Below are 17,109 nucleotides of genomic sequence, written 5' to 3'. Positions count from 1 at the left end.
CCAGTCAGTTCAGGTTTCCAGGGGATGCAAGACTGGTCTTGCAGACCTCTTTGGCTTTGGTATGTAGGCAATGTTGGCTCCTAAAATAAGTTGGAATGCGTTTATTCCTAGAAGAGTTCATATAGATTGTTACTATGTCTTCCATAAATGTTTGGCAGAATTCACTTGTACCGTCTGGCCTGTACTTTGTGTGGAAAGGTTGTCAGCTACAAATATTAGTTTAATAGGGCTATTCAGTTTTCTCTTTCTTCTTGAGTGAGCTTTGGTAGTTTGTACCTTTCAACAACTTTTTCTATTTCAACTAAGTTGTTGGATTTATTGGCATAATTAATAAAATTTTATGCTACTTTAGCCACACCCCACACATTGTTATAATTCAAAATATTTTCAGATTTTCCTTGTTATTTTCTCTTTATCCCATGGCTTATTTAGGAGTCATTAACTTAAATGGTGACTCTGTATCTGTTAGCAATTTCTAATTAAGTTCTGATCAGAGTGTATCTTGTATGATTTCCATTCTTTTAAATTGTTTGCAACTTTTTTTTTTGCCCATAACATCATAACATGTACACTTGGAAAGAATGTGTATTATGCTGTTGGAGTATTCTATAAATGTTAGTCAAGCTGGTTGATAATCTTATATATCCTGATTTTCTGTCCATTTGTGCTATCAATTACCAAGTGTTGAGATTGATAATTTGCCTACAGCTATTTCAATTTTGTTTTTATTTCATGCATTTTGAAGCTCTGTTATAAATGTATTGGAACTAGAAGATAACTGTTTTTCTGTTGGACTCACAACAGTAGAATGCAGGTCTGTCCCTAAGGGCCATTTGATTTCTACAGAGAAGAAATTTCTCATCTTCTGCTGGTTGACAGTGCACATGGGTTAGGGGAGGAGGACAAGTGTGTTTGGAATGAGGGGACTGTCCCAAATACAACTGAACATTAAGTTCACTGCTTTCCCTTTCATGTCTCATGTTCATAGTATTACGCATTTCTGAGCCTGCAGCCAAACTGGTTCCTTTTTGTCCTTAATGTAAGCCATATAAATGGCCCCTGCTTCTGCTCTGATACAATAGTTGTCTTTCATATTTCAGTTTTTTATTGAGACCTCCTATTTACTGGTGGTTTTTCTCTTGTTCACTTCATTGCTGTGGTTTTATAAATGTAAAGTTTCTAGCATTTTAATGCTGTCCAGAGAGATGTTCAACACAGCACATTTTCTAGTCCTTTCCCCTTACCTTTTTGCTTAGCTGACCAAACCCTGAATGACTTCTGTAGCGGCTGGAATCAGCTGCCGCACACTCCCTATGTATTAGCTTTTCCCAGCTCTATGTCTTGAAGCTGCTTGTCAGTATCACCTACTCCCAGGTACCACTCCAATGCCAGTTTTACTCTCACAACTACTTTAGGCATGTTGCTTTGGACTTTCCCTGGCTCTCATTACCTACTTTGCCTTCATGCTCAGTCATGACTCTTTTTTGCCAATGAAAGTACAGTAAGAAAGGTCATGAAGCTGCGAATGTGAACTTCCAAATTTCTCTCTGGCTGTGCTGGGTCTCTGTAACTGCACAGTCTTTCTCTAGTTGTGCTAAGGGGGCTTCTCATCGTGGTGGCTTTTCTTGTTGCGGGGCATAGGCTTGAGAGTGGACTTCAGTAGTGGCGGTATACACGCTTAACTGCCCCTCAGCATGTGGAATCTTCCCAGACCAGGGATCAAACCCTGTCCCTGCATTGGTGGGCAGATTCTTAACCACTGGATCACCAGGGAAGTACCGCATTTCTTTTTATCCCCTAACTCTGTCAGTGGTTTAAAAGATTATAATTTAGAAGTGTAACTGCAAGTAGTAATCATATATTCACCAGTATTCTGAACTTAAGATCTTAAACAATCCATATAGAAAGTAAAAGCACCTACTGAGTAGGTAAGAATTTTAAGAATTTAGTCTGTAACCTAGATTCTTTGCCAAAGGTCTTTGTTCAGGTACCAGTAAAGGACCAATTTTAGGACAACCCTTGAATTCTGAAAAGAATCATTTTGAAACACATCTGTTTTGTTTTTGTTTTTGTTTTTTTTCATTTTCACATGTCTGAAGTTGAGATGTCTTAAAAATTAACAAAGTGTTTTCTCTTTGTCAATCTATGGCATCTTTAGGACTTCATGAAATGTGAGACATGCCCTGTTCTTTCTGCATTTTCTTTTTAAAATAATTTTACTTTTGGCTGTGCTGGGTCTTCGTTGCTGTGTGGGCTTTTCTCTAGTTGCAGTGAGTAGAGGCTACTCTTTGGTTGCAGTTCGAAGGTTTCTCATTTGCTGTGGCTTCTCTTGTTGCAGAACACAGGCAATAGGGCATGCAGGCTTCAGCAGTTCTGGGCTCAGTAGTTGGGGCTCCTGGGCTCTAGAGCACAGGCTTAGTTGGTCCAAGCCATGTGGGATATTTTCAGATCAGGGATTGAATTCATGTCTCCTGCATTGGCAGGCGGATTCTCTATCACTGAGCCACCAAGAAGGCTCCTTTTCCTGCATTTTCATGCACAAGTTCCTTTTTCTGACTTTCCCTCCAAACTTCCTTACCACAATCAGCAAAATGCTTCCCAAGGACTCTGACCACATTTCAATTTTTTAAGAAAGCTAATGCTTAAAAGAGAACAATAAAAGCTAAACAGAGTTAAAAACATTGATAAATTAAGGTATGTATAAAAGGAGACTTGGAAAACAGGCTAGTTTATAATCATTTGAGACTTGGACTTTAGATCTACTCTCTGTACTCACTACACATGGATTCTTATGATCATATTTGGCTCTAAGTCCCAAACAGATTATACATATCAGCCAATTAGAAGACATATGTGACAAACAAGAGTCAAATCCAGAAGAGATGTTCACATAGAATCTTATGAGGCCAGGAGGAACTGGGAGGGATTCATAATTCTAGCACTCACCAAAGCAGAATCACATCAGTTGTGATACCATCTTATGGTATCCAAACTAGTGAGGGTATTATGCAATGCCAAAGCACAGATGCTCAGTCACTACCCTAATCATTCTATGTGGGCTCCTCTGAGTTGGAGTCAAATATTCTGGGATTGCCTCTTGAAGGAAAGCAAGTCTCAATCTGTCACCTTCCTCCATTTCTTATTAGACATTAGCTACATTTCCTCTAAATTTAACATGTCACTTTCCTGTTATCCATGTCCAGTTAACTGTTTCAGGTTAACTTTGATCAGGATGTACCAGTTATAACCCCACCTCCTCAAGGTAATAAATATTGCATCTATATTCCCCCCACCATTTTTTCATGTATGGATACTAGTCACTGGTGAATAACTAAACTATAGGTGACTAGGGAGCCTCTTAAGCATCACTTGGGGAATCAGTCATTGTTTAGAAAATCAGGGTTGCAATTAGTTCATTGTATAGTAACTTCTGCTTTACTTATGTATTCACTAAAAAACAATTAATTTTCTCTCAACTATTTTACAAGCTTACTGTTTTACCTTCTAGGAGATGATCCTTAACCCTCTGAGGTGTCCTAGCTCCACACCCCAATTGAATTATGTGTGGTAGAGTGCATATTTTAAGCCTTGTCATCTCAAAACATACTCTCCAAGCCTTCCTCAAGTTCCAAAGTGTAAATTTAATCAGAGAAGAGAGAAAATACAGAAAGAAAGGAAAAAAGCCAAGCAAAACAAAACAATAATAGTTTAGCCATTAAGTGAAGCAAGGACCTGTAATTCCTCTAGAATATAGATAATATTCTGAGCCATGTCATTTGAGCTGTTTTGCAGATACTGAAACTGCCACCAGATGCAAGAAGTTGTTTGCTGCCCATAAGCAAGCAGACCCCAGATGGGTTGATGATATTGACTCTTAATTGCCTCACCATCAACCAATGAGAAGAATGTCCATGAGCTGATCATGCACCCCACAGTCCCCTGTTCCTCACCTTATGTTTCTCTGAAAGCCATCAGTTTGGGTCTGATGAGCACCAGCTGCTTGGACTCCTTTGGTGCCCTGCAGTAAATGGTGCACTTCCTTTACAACCCAGTGTCAGTAGATTGGCTGTACTCTGCTCGGCCAAGAAGACCCAAGTGTGGCTCAGGAACAATGTTGCAAAAGCAAATGACTTTTGGGGGTTATAGCAAATATTAAAACATATTGTGCAATCATAATTTAAAGAGGGCTACTCAGGGCTGGAAGGAAATATGAAAAACACAAGGCACACGATTTGAAGAGAAAGCCAAAGTCCCAGATTCTCAGAGAGTGTGAACAAAGGAAACGTGTTCTGCTTAGACAAATATAAGGTTCTTGCACTTAGAAATGCTGAGTAGGATATGTAGCTCTAGTAACACTGGGTGAATGGCAAAGTACAGACGTTTTCACTCTACACATCTAAGCAACAAGAACAATCAATTCACTGTGTAGCATAACAAAGTGCTTGGTACTTAAATACCTTGAGTGAATGACTTTCAGTGAGGGAACATATCTGAATAACTCTTACTACATCCTGAGAATGTGAAAGTAAGAGTGATGTTAGAAATATTGAAGTCTTTGGAGTAAGAGCATGTGATTGAAGACCTCATTTAATGGGGATCTTTCCTGTGGACCCGCTGGTGGATGTGGAGGTTGGAGCTCTGGCTGAAGCCCTTCCCACATTTGTTGCACTCGTAGGGCTTCTCTCCAGTATGGACTCTCTGGTGGATGAGGAGTTTGGAGCTCTGGCTGAAGCCCTTCCCACACTTGCCACAGTGATAGGGCTTCTCCCCAGTGTGGACTCTCAGGTGGATGCGGAGGTCTGAACTCTGGCTGAAGCCCTTCCCGCACTCATAGCACTGGTAAGGCTTCTCCCCCGTGTGTGAACAGCGGTGGATGTGAAGGTTTGAGCTCTGACTGAAGCCCTTCCCGCACTCCCCACACTTGTAGGGCCTCTCCCCTGTGTGGATGCGCTGGTGGATGTGCAGGTTGGAGCGCTGACTGAAGCTCATGCCACACTCCCCACACTCGTAGGGCTTCTCGCCGGTGTGCACTCGCTGGTGGATGTGCAGTTTGGAGCTCTGAGTAAAGCCCTTCCCGCACTTGTCGCATTTATAAGGCTTCTCACCTGTGTGGACTGAGTGATGAATGAGCAGACTTGAACTCCTGGTGAAGCCCTTCCCACACTTATCGCACTTATAAGGCTTCTCATCTGCGTGGACTTCACGGTGGATGAGGAGACTTGAGCTCCTTGTGAAGCCCTTCCCGCACTGATCACATCTGTAGGGCTTTTCTTCAGTGTGGTCCCTCTGATGAAGGACTAGATCTGAGCGCTCACTGAAGTCCCTGCCACACTGACTACATTTGTATACTTTCTCTGAAGGGCGGATTTTCTCACCAGGGTGACCACCTGGGCTGGCGGTACGTGTTTTCCCACAGTCTTGATGGCTACAGGGCTTCTCCTCTGTATGAGCTCTCTGATAATGATGACTGGCCATCCGGGATTTCCAACCACAAACGTCTTTGTGGTTATAGTCAAAGGGCTCCAAGGATTCTTTCAACTGGCCAATATGGCAGACTGTCTCCCCTTTGAGCAATGGCAAGACCACTTCTTTCACATCAGCCACAAGTTTATCTTGAAGGTTCTCTGAACAATGCTCAATGGGAGGACTTTTTGCCCCTGTCAGTTTCCTCTCAGTGCTTTCTTCAGTTACAAACAGACTTTTGCTTTCCTGAGGATCCTGGGGCTCTTTCTTACAGAATGAGGAGTCCTGGGTGGCCATCTGGATTGGGACTTTCAAAGATGAATATTCTTCACTCTCCATGTTTTTTTAAATCATCACTCTGAAGAGTCACCACACTGCTTGTGGTTCCTGGAAATATTAGAAGATACTTTTCTCCACTTCTGACAAGTAGAAAGATCCAGTTCAGGGTTACTTACACCTCCCTGTGAATATTCACAATTTAATTCTGACTCCTCGTTACTGTACTAAGCCACCTCTTCCAAAATTTGCCAGCAGGAAGGCTCTTGAGGTAATAGATAATGTAAGTACTTTATCTTCATTTTCCACAAAATTTTCATTCAAGTCTCCTAGGAAACAAAGGGAATTCAGTGATAACAAACAAAATTTCAAGATTTCAGAGCTGCCTAAGGTAACTAGCAAAAAGTTCAGTCTTGTCCTTTACTCATGTCCTTTGGGTTAATGTCAGGAAGGGAGAGGGCTGGGTACACAAAACAGAAGTCTTGTCTCTGCTTTTAAGTACTGCCAATAAAAGCATTTGTACCTTAGCCTTGTAGAAGGCTATGAATCCCACATCCTTGTTATCCCACAATTAACATTTCATTCCATTTTATCAATTAAATGTCAATTAAAATAAAATGAAGTACTTGACTTTAATAAGTGCTTGGGATACAAAGAAGAAAATACAAATCCTTTTGCTTGATAAGCTAGAATCTACTGGGAAGAAAGACAAATAGGTCAACAATAATGCCACGTAAGTGCTTCTATATAGATGCATGCATAGCTAGTCATGGGGACATAAAAGGAAGGGCAGTTGGCTCAAACCTTGGGGAAGATTTCTGGGAGCAAATGTAAGGGGAAAAAAAGTGGAATGTGGAGAGAAAATATGACATGTTCTGGAAAAGTATAAGTAGTTTCTTGTGAAGGAAATAAAACAGGTAACAGTGATTATAAATACCATCATAAATGAGCAAGACTTTAAGGTGGAGAGAGAGCTGCTGTAGCAAATCAGGAGTGTGATGAGGAGGATGGTTACGGACAGAAAGGGAGAGATATGTTCTAAATCACATGACAACTGACTAAACTCAAAAGGGAAAGCAGGCCCCAAGCATGACCCTCAAGTCCCTTGAATGAGTGACGAGGTATGGGCTACTATCTCATAAGACAGGGGATCTTAATCTCCAAGGCTAGAGTAGGGAAGGGGACAGAAAACAAACTCGGAATCTCACTTTTTAAATTTGTGGTGCTGGTGGGATATTCTGTTCAGTAAGTGAAACATGTGGGTCTGGAGCTCCTGGGAGAGAACTGTGCTAGGAATATAGATTATAGACTTACTATAGATGGTCCCTGACTTACGATGGCTTCACTTACAAATTTTCAACTCTATGGTGGTGTGACAGTGATATGCCTTTGAATTTTGGTCCTTTCCTGGGCTAACAACATGCTGGACAAACCTCCCTCATGATGCTGGGCAATGGCAGCAGCTGCGGCTCCAAACAGCATGCTTCCAATCATGGTCTTTCACTTTCAGTACAGCGTCCAATGAACTACATGAGATACGCAACACTATTATAAAACAGGCTTTGTGTTAGAGATTTGGCCCAACTTTAGGCCAGTGTAAATGTTCTGAGCATAATTAAGGCAGGTTAAGCTAAGTTATGATGTTCAGTAGATTAGGTATATTAAAGGCATTTTTGACTTAAAAGTATTTTTCCATTTACAATGAATTTATGGGGATATAACCCAACTATAAGTTAAGGAAGATCTGTAGTATGTATGTTAATCAAAACAATTAGGGTAAAGATCCTTATATTACACTGAAATGACCAAAATAAGAAAACCCACAATGGTCTTGGAAAAAAGGAAAGACTGCCATTACTAGAATAAAATCACTAGGGAACTCCTTGTGATAAAGTGCAGATGGATGAGGTCTAATGGAGAAACACACAAACAAAAAACAAATGCACAGCTCAAATTACGTACAGAAAAAGGCTCCTGAAGAAGATGGAGAACGTCTGAAGAAGTCCAAGAAATTAAAATTCCAAGCTTAGAATCAACTATTCTGAAGTAAGAGGTTTGTTCTGGAAATAGGTTTATTATATCGTGCTGGGCATTTCTAATGTCTTGACTAGTTGTTGCCATTAGCAGCGCCACGGTCCCAACTACCCTCTTCCCCACAAAAAAATGAAAAACTAGGAGGTTAAGGGTAGTGGCCCCATATAAAGCTTCAGAAACAAACTGTGTGCAAAGAAGGGCTCCTAATAGTATGATCTGGGCTGAAGACAGCAGCATAAGTTGAGGAAACGCCAAACCTGCACAATGACAGGGCTGAGGTACAAAAAGAAGCAGCCGGCGCCACGTGTGCCCAGGATAAAGCCGCAAGCTGATCTGTGAGGCGGGATTTCTGACAAGAAGAACATCCCAGAGCTGGAAACTGAAGCAGGGCATGTCCCAGATAACATACTGGCCTTAAGAGGCAACCTCAAAAAAAGGGTCTACATCGTAACTCACCATCTGGATTCTTATTAGATTCATGCCAAGCCCAGTCAGCAGAGGTGTCCCCTGTGAGCTGAATACACGTGCACCAAGAAAGGGCTGAGCATCAGCTGAGGGTGGTGGACTCCAGTATCATGCTGCGAACATAGGACTTTCGGAAAAAAAAAAGAGACAAGAAACATAAGGAAACAAACAAGAAAGGTAGAAACTAACGTCAATAAAGAGAGGTGCAAACTCATGAAACAGTAAACAGAGGTAACAGAATTTAAAAGATTCATAGTGAAAATCCCAGAGAAATCTGAGGGGATATCACATCTAAAAAAACTACGACCTAATAATAAAATATAAACACAGTGCTATAAAGAATAATTAGAATTTTTCTAAATTAATAAAAAGATTGAAAACAATGATAATCATAATATTTGAGACTTGTTCAGACACCGAGTTGTGTTTGACTGCAGCACGCCAGGCTTCCCTGTCCTTCACTATCTCCCAGAGTTTGCTTAAACTCATGTCCACTGAGTTGGTGATGCCATCCAGCATTTAAGATTTACTGTCCTCACTTGGAGCACTCAGACAGCAAATGCATGGTCCTACGTGAGAAAAACTGTTAGGACACTCGCTCTGCACTGGAAGAACCACGGTTAAAATGGCCGAGTAATTTGTGTCATAGCTACTGTCAGGCAGCCTGATTCTAAGGTCTGCAGTCTAGATGGGTTGAATAGCTAAACGAATATCCACCTAAAATGAAGACTGAGGGGCACTCAAGGAATGCAAAGTAAAGGTAGACAGATGGATGACAAAAGCCTGCCTTGTGCGAGTTTGATGAATATAGTGCAGGCAGAATGAAGAGAAAGAAATGATCAAAGAATTAACAGGGAAAAAAATTTTCTTAGAATTCAGGAGTCAGGGCTCACTAAATGTTAAAAATTGTGAAACCTCAGGACTTCAACGAAACAAAAAAAACTCAAAAAACCCCCCAAAAAACCCAGAAAATGCTAAACGTATCTAAACAGAAAAGCCAAGTTATGTGCAAATACAAATGAGAATTATATTGACAGTGAACTACAGAACAGCAGTATTGTATACCTGAAGATAAATGAGCAATATCTTCTAATTTAGGAAATAAACTGACTGTAAAATTAGCCTTCTATCTCATACCCAAGTCAATCAGTAGACTGGCTACACACTTTTTCAGGTAAGAAAGGATTTTAAAAATTACTGAAACAATTATTCAGTAGTGTACGGTAGTAAAAATTTTTTAATTAAGAAAAAGATGACATATAAGAAATAGCAGTGAGCATTAAGAAATCAGTAAAATAGACAAGCTGAATCAACTGTTGATATACAAAAGAACACAGTAATTAACCAAATCAACCAAAATGCTCTAGAAACAGAATGGAAAGGGAAAAACCTCAAATTAAATATATTTTGAAAAGCAAAAATTAGTTGTAGGAAAGGGAAAAAACAAAAAGAGGAACTGTAATCTATGTATACTATTTGACTCTGCAGGAACAAGAGTTATGAAGTCAAAGCAATGTAAGTATTAATCACTGATGTGACTCTGACGTAAACTCTCGGGATGATGGGCATGTTGGGGGAAATAATGAAGTCAATACAAAATGTCAAATATTGATAAACTGAAAAAATAGCAGTATATCATAATATAATAAATTAAAACTAAAACTACCTGTTAACACTGGTTAAAAACCCAAAGCCCGCTGACACATGTTGCTTGTGAATGTAAATTGGTATCACCCCTCAAGAAGGACATTTTAACAATTATGTCTCAAAATCACAAATCTATGCACTCAGCAGTCCAGCTCGGGGGTTTTACTCTTCAGATTTCTTGGCACAGTTGTGAGTGCTACTTGCACAAGATTTATTCACTGCAGACAGCTTGTGACAGCAAATGATCAGAACTCGAAGTATAGACCCCACCTTTACTTTTGCCTCTCTGCACACCAGTCTCTTATCAAGCAGTCCCAGTGATACTGGGTAAATAAGTTCATACCATTGTATTGTCCCAATGGCTTCCCACTGAACTCAACACAAATTCACATTTTTTTACCAATGCCTTCAATGCCACGAATGAACCAACCCCCACTCTGTTCTTCCCAGACGCTTGCTGTGTTCTAGCCACACTCCTTCTTTTAGGTGTCTGGGTCTCCTCATGAACTATTCTCTTGCCTGGAATATTCTTCCCCTACCCAGTCACCTGTTTAATGCCCACTAATGCTTTAGGTCTCAGTTTAAACACCACTTCAGAGGCTTTCCTTGAACCTCTCAACAACACATTTATCACTCTTGTCCCATCCCATGCCCTCATTCTCTCAGAACACAATTCTCCATCCTTCACAGACTTAATGAATTCACAGTAACACGCTGTGTTTACTATAATGTCTCTTTTACAAGACTATAAGACATATTTCTTTGCTGCTAAACTCCACAGCAGTCAATTTTTAAATCTTGATTCCCTGGTGGCTCAGACTGTAAAGAATCTGCCTGCAATGTGGGAGACCTGGGTTCAATCCCTGGGTCGGGAAGATACTCGGGAGAAGGGAATGGCAACCCACTCTAGTATTCTTGCCTGGAGAATTCCATGGGCAGAGGAGCCTGGAGAGCTATAGTGCATGGGGTTGCAAAGAGTCAGACTCGATTGAGCGACTCACACACACATGTGTACATAAAGCAGTGGAGTATTAGATACATTGCTTTCCCTCCAGAAACCTGGCTGGAACCAAAGAAAATAAATCAGACTTGCAGATCTAATGGTTAAAATAAAAGTATACAAAAATATGTAATCAGGTAGGAGCCTGTGAGATATAAATTGAAAGTTCCGAGAAAAGAAGGAGATCGAGGACTTCCCTGTTTGGTACAGTGGATATGAATCTGCCTGCCAATGCAGGTGATACAGGTTTGATCCCTGGTCCAGGAAGATTCCACATGCCACGGAGCAGCTAAGCCATGCACCACAACCAATGAGCCCATGTGCCTCAACTACTGAAGCCCACGTGCTCTAGGGGCTGTGCTCCCCAACAAGAGATGCCACGGCAACGAGCAGCCTACTCACCGCAACGAAGAGTAGTCCCTGCTCCCTGCAAGTAGAGAAAAGCCGGCACACAGCAACGAAGACCCAGCACAGCCAAAGATAGATAAAATTAACAAAAAAAGGAAAAGAGAAGGAGATGGAATGGGGGTGGTCGAAGATCTCACACAGGTAAATTACTTCAAATAAAATCTTAACAAACAGAATTCACAAGAAACCAGAACATGGCAATCAAGGGCCCCAGAGCAAGGAAGCATGGAGACCTCAGGAAAACAGGCTTAGCTGGAAAGGAGGGCGACCGTCGGGCAGCAGAGAATAACGCTCTGTAGTAAAAGTAGAGCTTGAAAGGCTCTGAAGGCGAGGGGGAGTTTAGAGGCTCTACCCCAGCAACTAAAGGTGATGGGCATGGAGAGTTCTCCATTATCCTACAACCCTCAACTTGCTCCAGCTGAGAGAGCACATCGGAGACACACAGGTGTGGGTGACTGTGCAAAAAGAAAAGCAGTCTCAAACTCTGGCTTATAAAGGGTGGACCACGTACGGTTTCTTGGACAATTCTCCAAGTAAGGCTACCATTCTCCAGTTCTCACCAAGTAAAGCTCTTTAGGGTTTTCCAGGTGGCACAGTGGTGAAGAACTCACCTGCCAGTGCAGAAGATGCCAGAGACATGGGTTGGACCCCTGGGTCAGGAAGATCCCTTGGGGCAGGAAATGGCAACCCACTCCAGTATTCTTGCCTGGAAAATTCCACGGACAGAGGAGCCTGGCGAACTACAGTCCATGGGGTCACAAAAAGCTGGACATGACTGAGCACACACACACAAAGTTCTTTAGCTGCTTAGAATAATCAAAAACATCCTTTTCTGCCAAAAAGAAATTAAGAAAGTGATTCCTCAACTATAGCTCCTGGGGCCCCATCGATATTTAAAACTGAAGAAACAGAGACTCCCAGGCACTGGTGTTCAAGTTCATGTTCTTACCCACTGAGGCCAAGTGGCTGTAGTTCTCCAGCATCACAGCTCTGTGCAGCTTCCTCTCTATAGAGTCCAGCAACCCCACTCTTTCTTGGTGAAGTCCACAGAGGCATCCTTGAATGCTACTGGTTCCTAAAACATTAAGACATTCCTCCTCAACTGACAACCATCTGAACAAATGCCCCAGAAGGAAGGTGAGGTTGGGAGCACCGGAAGAGGGGAGAAGGATACAGAGGAAGGGTGCAGTTCAGGCTGATCTCAGTCTAGTCTGGATGGAGAACCTTTCCTTTCTCATTTCCTTGCTGGGCTGTCCTTTTGCCTCGTTCCTACTATTATCCTGATAACCTTAACACTCAGGAGAACGATTTACCCAACATGCTAACCTCACATTTCTTAATCTCTTTAATGCCAATGATCTTTGCCTCATTTCAAACTCAGGAACCACAATTAGGGCCATTTCACTATTTGGATCACTCTGTTTTTGAAATATTATCTCAAAATGCACACCTTAAAAACATCTTCCTATTTTTTCTTCTCTTCCTCCCTCACATCTATTTTACCAAGATCATCATCCTTTACTCCTCCCTTTTTCCTCTCAGCCAAAGTATACTTCTGAGATCAATTTTTCCCCTAGTCATATAAATCATATGTCCTTTCTTCTTCTAAACTACGTAGTCGAACATTCCTAGAAAAAATAAAATAGCACATTTACCCACAACCATAGAACACCCTCCTTAAGTATTCCCAAACATTTATCTCTAGTCCTAATCTTTCTTCTCAATTCCAGGCTCCAACTTCCCATCTACACTTGGATGTCTAAAAGGCACTTAAAACATACCAAGCCCCAACAGAATTTTTTTTTTTTTTTTAATCTTTTGGCTGTGCCGCATAGCATGTAGGGATCTTAGTTCCCTGACATAGGATCAAACCCATGCCCCCTGCTTTGGCAGTTCGGAGTCTTAACCACTGGACCACCAGGTAAGTCACCCCAACAGAATTCTTGCTCCCACAGTCTCCATCAGTATCTGCTCTTCCCTTGTTGTCCCCCAAGTGCCACACAACCTACTAAATTGCTCAAGCCCAAATCCCAGAAGTCCTTTTGATTTTTCTTCTCACTTCCTCACATTTTATTCATCACCAAGTCATCTCAACTCTGCCTTTAAAACATATCTGAAGCCACCCACTTCTTTCCAGCTTGCACTATTATCATTACAAGTCCCAGCTGTCGTTAACTTTCCACCTACACCAACCTCCTAAATTTGTCTTCCCCCACATGATGAATCTTCCACACAGCAGAGAGGGTGATCTTTTAAAACACGTACCATGCCAGGCATGAAACTCTCCAAAGGCTTTTCCATGCACATGGAATAAAATCCAGACTCTTCATTCTGGCCTGCAAGGCTTTACAGACTGGGGTCCTGTCAATTCTTCAAGCTCAGCCTGCGTCCTTCCCCCCTTACATTTCACCTGGCTTCTGTGACCACACTCAACTAATCTTTAAATCCTCAGCAAACAGCAAACCTGACTCAAAATCTAAATGACAAATATTTATTTATAAATTCACAATTAAAATCATGAAATGATACAAGTAAAAGAGAAATCTCGAGATCATCCAACTCGGCACTCAATTTACAGATGAGAAAACTAAGGTTCATAACTGCAAAGTGACTCATTCAAAGTCACAGAGGAAGAGAAGGGTTAAATGGGACTCCTACCTTTCAGCAGAATCAAGGACAATGTCTGGTATACAGAAAACAATAAGTACTGATGGAATGAAGTCCTTTCTTTAAATTAAAAAAATTATTAACATATGCCAGGATCTCAAAATGTCACTGTTCTAGCAATCCCCAACTTCATCACAGTGCATAATCATTAGGGAAGAGATAGAAGAAAGAAAAAAAAAAAAGAGCACAGGTTCTTATGTCAATCTTTGCTGAAGTTCTCAATTATATTCAAGACACAAATATCATGCTTTCAATACTTTGAGGCAGCTTACCGTCCTCTAAAGAAACTGATTTTTATAAGAACTCATGGTACCTTTCTATAGATGTGGATGTGAGGATGGTTTTTGCCAACCAAAAAGATGGTCTTGCCGGTGGTGCTGTTAAGAATTAGTTTGTTTCCCCCCCCACCCCTTAAAATCCAGCCTGTATGCCTGAAACACTATAAATCAACTATACTTCAATTTTTTAAAAATCATCTAATATTAAAAAAAAAAAAAACCCAGCCTGATATTTTATTCAAATAACTCCTGGTGTGATGACCTGTTTAGTTACAGAGAAGAAACAGCACGAAGTTAGAAAACATGGGGTTGACTTCTGACTTTGCTGTTCTCTGCAATAACACACACGAATTCTGCTCCCTCAGAATTAGAGCTCTCCTCTGTAAGATGATGGCACCAAGGCAGAGAGCTAAGAGGGGCTTCCCTGGGGGCTGGCTAATCCCTTCCTTTTCAAACATTCTATGATACTAAGTGTCAGTCTTGACGTAGCTTTCTAGAAGTGGTTTTGTGCAGACAAATGACAAGCTTTTTAAAACAGCCTACGTGGTAATTCAACAATTCATTGTACCAATTAAAATGTAGATACGTTGATAAAGGGAACAAAACAAGCAGAACTCAAAAGATGAGCAACCCATCCTATCTACCTTAGTGATGCTCACATCAAGTATGCAGAGAAATACTTCACAATAAATACAATAAATCTTTGGGTTGTACAAAGATCAGAGATAAAAAAGAAGTGAAATTCTCCTTTCAGGTGGTCTAGGGGAATGTTGCTTAGGAACCTTTAATTTTTAAAGAACACCACAGATAATTCTGATGCACAGCCTGGCTGAGGAGGATTTCTGGGAGTGACATGGTAATTACTGAGATGTTATGTAACACATTTTCTCATGTCTTTAACTCAAGTTTAATAAATGATTATTGTTAATGTGCATACTTTTTTCCACACACATCACATGCTCATGAAGAAAAGCACTGCAGTTTATAATTCTATTTGCTTTCCTGAGACCACTTAGCACTAGACTGAACATGTAACAGCTTTGGATGACTTTCAATGTCAGAGAAATGTCTGGCAGGAAAAGGCATGCTTCCAGAGATTGGACCAAACATGCTGTGTGAAGTCTTTCAATAAAACAGCATAGCCCAGTCCTCTGAGGAGTGAATCAAACTCAAGGAGGCAGGGTAGTTCAGTGAAAACAGGGGTAGAATTTAAAGTCAGCAGATTGTGCAGACCCAGGTGACATCATTTGATAGCTATATGCTCTTAGTATCTTAACGTTCCTATACTGACATTGATAAACACTATATGTCTCACGCCTAAGTCCGACAAAGTAAAAAAAAAAAGAAAAAAACAGAACCAAGACAGGACCTGACACCAGATACACACTCAGTTAATGCTGATGTCCTTCCCAAAAAAGAAAGGATATTTCCATTCTCAGAGAAGAGAAACCCCAACTCACCTGGAACTTGGTCATTTTCTCCTTTCAGGAAGGACAGATTCCTGGAAAAGGGGAGTTAAGGGAAGCGAAAGAGCCATGAAAATCAGGTCCACTTTGCTGGACACAGACTAGCCAGTCCAGCAAGACTGCCGGGGGAAAAACGTTATCAGGTCCTGTTGCCTTTACACACCCTCTCCTGGGATGCTTTTGCTGTCTCTTCACGCTGCGCCTCCCTCGCCTCTCTCCACGGGGCTCTGGATCAAATAGCCCAAACCTCCCTCGCAAACCCATGAAAGTAAGAAAATCCCACTGCCCCCAGCAGCTCTAAGATGTGCCTACTTCCCCAGCCGTTGCCCTAAAGTTCTAGTTAGAGCAATAGCTCTCCGGATGAATGTGTCGCCTCTCGGAGATATTTCGGCTGCTCGAGACGCCTGAAAGTGACTCTATCGGGGATGCAGGGGCTCTGACGCAATCTCTTTTCAGCGAGGGCAGGACTGTGGGGACGGGAGGGTTGGTCCCTCACAGGGGCCCCTCTCGGTCCCCTAACGTCCACCGAAAACCTCCTTCGAATAAGGCCAGTCATCGGCGTGTAAAAGGCCGGTGTGGCCAACTGCGAAGCTCCCAGGCCGGCCAAGGCCGAAGCTCAGGCAGTAGAGAGGAGGACCCCTCGGAGCCACTGCCGGCTCAGAGCTTGGGTCCGCCTGGTCTCAGTTGATCACCGCTATGTCTGGGGAACGCAGCGCCGGCCGCGGCGCGCGGACACACGTGCGGCCCTTGATCGCACCTCCGCCAGGGCGCGCGCCCTCCCACGGCCACCCGCCAGGCTTCCGGGCCCCCGCAGCCCAGCGCCTCCCCCGGCGACACTCCCACGACTCAAACGCCAGACGCCTCTCAGCCGGCTGCGCAGGCTGCGCTGCTTACCAGGCCTTTCTCACCTCTCACGTGGAATCCGATACCTGGAAGCTCAGGACTCGTGATACTGACCCGCGCCAGCGCCTAGGGCCCCGAACTACAAGTCCCAGAAAGCCGCGGGAGGGCCACGCCCACTTCCGGCGCCATTCCCGGGGCTTTGCCAGAAGCTGCGCTGGAGGGTAAGGTGCAGTTCCCTGTAAAGTGTTCTTTGAAATTCGCAACTAGTTCCTTCAAGTTATCCTCATATGTGGTATTTTCTTTATTTCTTTCTTGTATTTATTTTCAGTTCAGTTCAGTTCAGTGCAGTCGCTCAGTCGTGTCCGACTCTTCGCGACCCCATGAATCGCAGCACACCAGGCCTCCCTGTCCATCACCAACTCCCAGAGTTCACCCAAACTCATGTCCATCGAGTCAGTGATGCCATCCAGCCATCTCATCCTCTGTCGTCCCCTTCTCCTCCTGCCCCCAATCCCTCCCAGCATCAGGGTCTTTTCCAATGAGTCAACTCTTCGCATGAGGT

The 17,109-nt window shown here is 42.4% G+C and overlaps 1 protein-coding gene across 4 annotated transcripts; it reads right to left on the bottom strand.

Moving 5' to 3' along the window:
• Positions 1-1,060: 1,060 nt before the first annotated feature.
• ZNF239 (zinc finger protein 239) lies at positions 1,061-16,701 on the bottom strand. Of its 4 annotated transcripts, XM_055538981.1 has the most exons (6): positions 16,613-16,701; positions 15,699-15,739; positions 12,243-12,368; positions 11,288-11,312; positions 8,230-8,365; positions 1,061-6,068 (listed from the first exon to the last, which is right to left on the bottom strand). In XM_055538981.1, exon 6 carries the CDS (start codon positions 5,800-5,802, stop codon positions 4,588-4,590), a length of 1,215 nt encoding a protein of 404 aa, XP_055394956.1. In that variant the 5' UTR covers positions 5,803-6,068; positions 8,230-8,365; positions 11,288-11,312; positions 12,243-12,368; positions 15,699-15,739; positions 16,613-16,701; the 3' UTR covers positions 1,061-4,587. The 4 variants fall into 4 exon arrangements, with proteins under 4 accessions (XP_055394956.1, XP_055394947.1, XP_055394951.1 ...); XM_055538972.1 differs by lacking the exon at positions 11,288-11,312; XM_055538976.1 differs by lacking the exon at positions 11,288-11,312 and having other exon boundaries at positions 16,599-16,680.
• Positions 16,702-17,109: the final 408 nt, after the last annotated feature.

This window comes from Bubalus kerabau, chromosome 1 (genome assembly GCF_029407905.1).
Source record: "Bubalus kerabau isolate K-KA32 ecotype Philippines breed swamp buffalo chromosome 1, PCC_UOA_SB_1v2, whole genome shotgun sequence".
Lineage (NCBI taxonomy): Eukaryota > Metazoa > Chordata > Mammalia > Artiodactyla > Bovidae > Bubalus > Bubalus kerabau.
This window is presented reverse-complemented; position numbering and strand designations above follow the sequence as displayed.